The 7,856-nt window shown below is 46.1% G+C and overlaps 1 protein-coding gene across 2 annotated transcripts in view; it reads right to left on the bottom strand.

The window, feature by feature from the left end:
* PPP1R12A (protein phosphatase 1 regulatory subunit 12A) overlaps window positions 1-6,639 on the bottom strand; it is a 123,778-nt gene extending 117,139 nt beyond the window's left edge. For both annotated transcript variants that reach the window (XM_032201119.1, XM_032201110.1), the window contains exon 1: window positions 6,286-6,639. In XM_032201119.1, the coding sequence (XP_032057010.1) occupies window positions 6,286-6,522 (237 nt within the window). In that variant the 5' untranslated portion in view covers window positions 6,523-6,639. The remainder of the gene's footprint in view (window positions 1-6,285) is intronic.
* Between the last annotated feature and the right edge of the window lie 1,217 nt (window positions 6,640-7,856).

Consider the following 7,856-nt stretch of genomic DNA (forward strand, 5'->3'; position numbering starts at 1 on the left):
ATATAGATAGATAAATTGTTAAGAACTGATGTAGTAGTTGTTACGTAAGTGTTCTCATATGCTGCGCTTTCTACATGGCATATAGTATGCATTGGTAGTATGGCAGTAATGACGTAGAGCTCCCAATTTCTTGGTTGCAACAAGTCCCAGAAGTATGTACTCGTGCTATAGTCATCCAGAAATACCACCACACTTGTACATCAAATGTATTTGAATTTGGGGATAAATTGAAGCTTGGTTTTTGAGAGAATTGCAGTGACTATCTTACTAGCCCAAGTAAGATGAGAGAGAGCGAGTGCAAGCATGCATAAAGGCATAAACAAGTACAGGACTGGCCAAGAGCCTGTCAAGCCATCTGTTCCAACTTAAGTTTAGCATGTACCCTTAAGCCTGGAATACAGAGATGTGACTTAAGACTTACAACTGAGGAGCTGCTAATGATCTACACTGGCTAGTTCTGTCTGCTAACCTCAGATCTAGCTAATAAATTGAAAATTAGTAATTTGGTAAGCAGCAACCAAATGGTAATCGAGAAGCTTGCTACTATGATGCCAAGATCAAGAAGGCCTCAAACCAAGCATGCTCACATCAGTTTTATTCACACTTATAATTGCACTTATTATCTACTCTTAAAAGCTGCTTTTGATGATTTATCATGAAAAGAATGTTCTAAGATACTGAACATATGCCAGAATGCACACAAAACCATGGATAAAGCTTGAGTGTAAAGGCACTATTAATGCCACAGTGAAATTCACAGCTAGAGACCAGCAGAAGTTGTTCCTGAGCATCAGTGTCAGCAAACACTAAAGCCTTATCATCTGAACGTGTCCTTACACTGAACGCAGAACTCTTCGTACATGACTCAATAAATGTCAAACAAGGAAATCTGCTTTAAACGCTTCATTACTATGCGCTAGAGTTCATTTGAATTTTCTATTTATGCATATTACCCATAGTGATGAAAACTGTTACAAAACCAGAAATGAAAACCCTGGGTTTAGACTTGACAGAGTTTAAAGAGACCAAGAGACACTTGGAGATAACAAACCTAAAAAGGCAGGAAGATTGCCACTGATTTTCTGCTTGGTATTACAGAAGTAACAATTACTTCAAAAGCAGCATTTAAAATTTCCACTACTATACTTAAAGTATATTGTGAAGAATTACATCTTTTCTCTCCTCTTGCCTCCATTTCAAAGGGTAAAAAAAAAAATCTTAGATGACATGATCATTAGAAAGCTAACAAGTACATATTGTAGAATCTGAACCTAGCTACTGTAACTATGGAGAGACAGATCTATGGCCCACACAAGAACCGACTCCAATTACAAAGGGGATTTTAAACAAATATGCCTCTGTAGTCTAATCACCAAGTGAAGTCAAAATTACACTTATTTCAGGACTCATTTTTTGCTATGCTTTGTTGTACAGCTCGAGAATTAAACAAGTCAGGATAACATAATACAAGCTCAACAAATGACTCCAAAATTCTCACTTGTGTATCATCTACAAGAGCTTCTGGGGGCTGCGTGGGTGGGAAGCTGTTCCCCCTCCAGAGAGGGGGAGGTTTAGACATCAGGTTCATCGCCATGCACAAAGCCTTTCTGTGCAAAAGGAAGTTCTCCTACTTGATAATCTCAAAAAAATGAACAGGTTTACCATACACAGCAGTATTTCCACTCCCTGAAAGAAGCAGTGCAGAAGTCATAGCTGGGAGGTTACTAAGATAGCTTTGAGCTATTTCTATACCTTCCTTATCCTTGGATGATGGGTGCTGCTGCTATGATGCAAACACCCTGGAGATTTAAGACTGCAGCAACCTGTTCTTTGCTCTTATGACTTGACGTGCTCTGCATGCTGTGGCCCCAGCTCAAATACATGACCTGTGTTATCATTTGTCAAAAAGGATTCCGGCAGTGCAGCCTTAATACCCTCCATCCAGACCTAAGGCAGAGAGATCCAGTGCTGGTCAAATTTATGTCCCTTTTTCACCTTCTGTTTGAAAGGATGTCATAACAAAGATGACATTGATGCCTACTGTAATGATACCCTTTACCACGTCAGGTACTGTGACGATACCGCCAGGAATCCTGACAGAATTTTTCCTATAAACTACCAGGAAGCTTCCTTCAAGGAAGCTACTTCTTACTCACAAAATAAAACCCAAGCACAGGACTCACAGGATATAGTAGGTCAGTGGTAACAGTGAATAGTTTGGATCACTTGTGAATAGTTTCTCAGCATCTCCTCTACTACTGATGGACCAATGCAGAGCACTATAACAGTGGCATCAATAAGAGTTTCTATTCAACCCTGCATACTAATCAGGCCTCTAAACTGTTGTAAAATTATAAAGTTGACTATTTAACCTGCTTTATATGTACACTTAGTACTCGAAGAGTTACAGAAAAACACTGAAATTTTGCAACAGAAAGAGGGAACAGCCTTTGGGAGACTTTGCTTAATTAAACTCTACTTGTCCTGAAACAAAAGGTGCACACGCTCTTCATTATGCATTAGGAACTTCTCTTGCTGTTCAGCCTTCAGCAGTGACAACACCTGGAGAACACAATGCCCCCTACGCACCAATAGCCAAAACCCTGTCCTTGTGCTCCCCAAGCAGAGCACCGACCAGGCCTGAGAGACATCTTCTACGCTCTGTAGTGGCACGAGACTGCAGCACCCGCCTCCCTCATGCAGACGGAAGGAGTGCAAACAGCAAGCCACCACCTCCTAGATCTGCGAAGCCTCAAAGGAAGAAGGCAGCTGAGAAGAAAGCCACACGAGTTGTCAAGGCCTGATCCCAGCTGCCTGCTGTATCAGGAGCACGCAGGTACTCACTCTGCAGAGCAGGCCTGCGCTCCCCAGGGAGCTGCACGCGCAGGAAGCGCGGCCTTCCAGGAACCCGGGCACATCCCAGCCCCTCCCCAGCACACGCAGCCTTCCCACGCTGCTGCCCAGAAAGGGTGGGCTCCTCTTTCCTGTACGAAGCTCTGTGCAGCTTTTAGGCCAGCCACTTGCAGTCACTCAGCAGCAAGTCCCAGCCGGGGCGAGCCAAACGCTTCCCCTTGCGTGGAGGGCAAGGGAAGAGCATGCAAACCCCGAGGAAGGATAGGTGCTTTGCTTTAAACAGTACAGAATTGAATCCCCCTTTTGGTAAGTATGCCCCATAAGGTTTCACTGAAAAACACAGTCTTTTCTTATTTCAGAATATGCCACTTTTCCCCTCTCTGCAGCAGCCATTAATCTGGGAGGCCACAGCTCACCTCTGGGCCCTGTTTTTCTCCAGTCCAATTGTTACTGCAGATAAGACAAGCTGCACTATCTGTACGCTGCATCTCAGCCTGTGTGACAGCTGTCTGGGAATGCACTATTTAACAACATTATCAACTTAGCCTCCAAGTTAATCGAACAGACCTCTGATTTCAAGTTAGACCTCATAAATTTATAAAGGTTTTCTGGTCTCACACACATAATATGTATATAACTTAAGATACTGCAACAGGATGCATAAAAATATCCTGCTGCAATATGCTACACTATGTACATCCTCCCATAGATGGATTAATTGCATATCCACTTTTGTCTTTTTTTTTTTTTGCTGAAGGCCTAAGCTGGATGTATGCTGAAACAAGTTCTTAAACTAAGAAAACAACGTCCAAATCCAACATTATATACAGGAATAAAAATCACTATCTAACAACAGGGTTTTTCCACAGTTCAAGATTTAACTCAAAGCAACTTAATTGATATGCCCTCAGCTATAATGCACTCAAGTCTGCAGTGAAATAAAATGAAATCACTCACTAACATTGATGAGAGATGAATGAAATGCCTGCATATACCCTCCCTCTTCCTCCTCTGAGCAAAACCAACCCAATTGTATTTTTCCCCCACCATGCACAGTAAGGAAAATAATTCTACACAGAGCTTTCTGAAGGTAATGACATCTTACCCCACTGAAATGGGAAGTTCAGCTAATTACTTCAGTAGCAAAGCTTGATGCTCCATTAAAGACAAGATCTGAAGCTCATCAGAATTTCAGGATTAATAGTACTTCCCCCTCAGCATTTCCAACCACCCGGGGTGTGGGAAAAAAAAAAAACAAAAACTACACAGCTTAGGCCTTTTCCTATAACTGTTATATATAACTGGGGAAAAAACAAAGGCCAAATAGGAAGAGAATTAAACATTTCATATACTGTCAGACACGCGTTTGTTCTTAATAATTGCGGAAGAAAAGTTAGACGCAAGACAAAAACCTACCCAAACAAGGTAGAGTCACTTTGTCTTTGTGGACAAGTTTATTCCTGTGAAGCAGTAAAACCTACAGGGAATCTGACAAACAAAAAAAACTAACAACAATGCAACAGCAGCCATGGCAGTCTTAAACACAACAGACTTCAACATTATTGACATTTGTCACTCTTCCTGACAGTTCTGACTGAGTAGTTGCGAAGAGTTTCCTTTGGGAACAGATAAAGCTTTGTTCTATTCTGCAGCCAAATCTGATTAAATGAATCAATGCTATAGGCTGCATAATGTACAATTTGCACCTTTTATATGGCATACTAGAGAAAACATATTGATGATAATAAAGTGAAACCATAACAAAATGGTTGCGGGCAAGGATTTGTTGTTATGTCTGCCCCCCTCCACACCTTTTTTAAAAAAATATAAGATGCCTGGACTGCCTCAAGAGGATTATCGTTTCACAACTGATCTTCTTATTTGCGTTTAATATCATAAGACCAGAAAAGGCTCTTTGGTATCACTAAGAGCAGGAGAGTGAGCAAGAGTTTTAACAGCAATGTAAATCTTTACCTCTGTTCTCTTAGACTTCACCCTTCCCAACTGCAAACTGACTACAGGTAGAAAGAAGGGGAGAATAACTCCCAAGAAATTTTGCTGCAAGCTTTGCTGCCCACAGCATCAAACATTTTGAAAACGCTATCTAAATGCCATAGAGAAAAGCAGCACCATTCGTCTCAGGGAGTTAAACCAAACGTCATCCTTCCCTACCAATCACCGGCCCACAGTAACTCGCAGACCCATCGACCTAACCAGTTAAGGAATGACTTCCAATACAGAGCTCCCCCCATGCACAAAGCAATCATAACTTGATTCAAAAAGAATAAATACAAAAAAAAAAAAAGCAACACACTCTGAAAGTGACAGGGTAGCCTGGAGTCAGGTAAGCCTGCTGCAGTAACATTGTGACAGAGTTAACCACAACATGCAGTCATTCTTCCAGTTCAGTTCACAACTGAAAGTAAACCAGCCCTTTCCACAGCCAAATGAGAGATGACTTACATACAGGAAACAGGGCAGAAAGTAGTAGAAAATTACATCTTATGTTCAGAATTTGGCTCTGTCCTTTCTTACTTCGTTACTGTGGGGCAGCTAACGCTTGGAGAAATTCACATCCTCAAAAAATCTTTATGGGGCGGATAAGATGCACTGAATTCGCCACCTAATTTTTGAGAAAAGCACGACATAACCGTGTCCTCACCTAACCGTTTGGGGAAGGTTTCTGCTTGATCAACCTACATCTCATCCGTTCTCCTTTTGCTTGAAAAAGTGAACAACTGCTAAACTCAGGAACAAGAAGCCAGCCTGTCAAAGACTATGTTTTTTTTGCTTTTTGGACACCCAGTGAACGTAATATCACGTCGAAGCTCTTGGCCTTCTAGAGAAAGAAAAACTATTCAGGCAAACCCGCATTATCTCCGGATTGCCACAGCCTTTCCTTATTTGGCTAACGTTTTGAGATTCCAATCAGACTGCTATGAACTTCAACATGCACAAAGCATCCATTTTGAGGAAACTTCACAGCCAGTTTCCCTTCCATTCCCCCCCCCCTCTGCCCCGAGCGCGAGTTCCCTCCGGGCAGCGCCCCCCACGCCCCGCACCCCCCCTCCTTTTTATTTCCCCCCCCTCCCCTCGCCGCAGCCCCACGGCAGAACAAAGCCATCCGGATTCCTTCGGGCTGCTCCCAGCGAGCGGCCCGAGTAGCCCCGCTCGGCTCCCACACTGCGGCAGGAGCCATGGCTACGGGCAGGAGCCCTCCCGGCACGGTTACAGCAGGAAGCCGCCCCCGGGACCCCGGCCCCATAGGAAGAAGGGGAGGGGAAGGGGGGCGAGACCCCCTCGGGGGAGGCCGCCCCAGCGCTGCGGCCCCCCGGGGGGGGGCACCTGCCCCGTCCCCTGTTCTCCAGCCTCGGGAGGGCCCGGCCGCTGCCCCCTGCCCCGTGTCCCGTCCCCCCCCCCGCCCGCACGGACCTGGTGGAGCGCCGTGAGCCCGTCCACATTGGCGTAGTTGATGTCGGCGCCGCGCTCCAGCAGCCGCAGCACCTCCTCCGTGTCGCCGCTGGAGCAGGCGGCCAGGAAGACGGCGCCGTCGTCGAACTTCACCTTGGTCTTCTTGCGCTTCACCACGGGCGGCTCCAGGTCGGTCTCGGAGCCGATCCAGCGCTTGAGCTGCTCGTTCCGCTTCTGCTTGGCGTCCGCCATCTTCATGCCCCGCTCCCGCCGGGCCCCCTTGGCGGTCGCGGCGCGGCGGATAGGCTTTATACCGCCACGATCCCACAGCGCACCGCGGCCCGCGCTCGCCCTCGCTCGCTCGCGCACCCACCCAGCCGGAGGGCGCGGAGCGGGAGGGAGCCGGAGGGGAGGGGCGGGGCGGCGCCGCCGGCCTCCTTAGCATAATCCCGCGAGATTTCAGCGCTGGGGCAGGGTGGGGGAGAGGAGGAGAAGGGGAGGGGAGCGCGCGGGGCGCGGCCAGTGGCGTCATGGCCGGGGGTGGGGAGGAAGGGGCCTAGAGCCCCCCTCTTCTGGTGGTGTTAAACGAGTTAGAACACACACACACGCCCCATTTGAAGGTGCAGACCCTAAAGTGTACTTCCTCAAGACACACAGCTTTCAGGAAGCGAGCCATGCCGTGCAGTTAGTGCCCTTCCCGGTGCACAGCGTGTTTTCCTGACTGTAAACAATACACGTTTTCGCTTAAATTGAGGCATCTCTGGGGATAAAACGTGGTTTTAATCTCACTGGGAACAAAAAAAATAAAGTTTTAATTTCAAGTAATTACAGGAAGCAAAGTATAGCTTGAAAGGGTCACCAAAACCTCACGCTCTTCGAATTTTGCATGGTTTGTTCTTTCCTTAATTATAATGTCTCCTTCTTTTGTTACGGTGGGCGGCCACAGAGCCCGCTCTGCCTTCTTATTTCCGTTTTTATCCATAAGAATGTCAGTGGCATTGCACAAGAAGTGATGGTTCAGGTTACATACCTTTAGCAGTGTGTTCTCACTGGTGCTCTGCACAGCAGATTATCAACTGCAACTGTTTCAGTGGTATTGCTCCCACAGTGGTGTGTGACCTGCAGCCCACCGAAAATTTGCAGGAGCAACACAATTGTGGGTGTTTGAAAGACAGTACCTGGTAGGCAAGACAAGAGATTTGCCTAAGAAAGTCTTGCAGTCTAAATAGGTGGATGAACAATGACTTGGCATCTAATTAATACATTCCCATTGATGACCCATGTGTCTACTCAAACATACAGTTTAGGTTCCTGGACCTGATTGTGCATAATCCCCTTCAGAAGTTGTCTTTGTAATGTTTTTTACTCACACGGGTAATTGAGTGGTGCCCAACATGCACAGTTACCAGCCTGCAGCTTGGCTGCAACTCCTGACTTGTGGCAAAGGAGAGGATCTGTGCGGCATCCAGCTGCATACTGTGGTCTTGTCCTCTTGGGCATCCTTCCCTGGAGACAGACTCTCAATCCAATAACATTCTGTAAGGAAAGTACCTTCCCACAAAAACGAATGAATGTCCTCTGTCCCCAGGTGT

The sequence above is a fragment of the Aythya fuligula genome, chromosome 1 (assembly GCF_009819795.1).
Source record: "Aythya fuligula isolate bAytFul2 chromosome 1, bAytFul2.pri, whole genome shotgun sequence".
Classification (NCBI taxonomy): Eukaryota; Metazoa; Chordata; class Aves; order Anseriformes; family Anatidae; genus Aythya; species Aythya fuligula.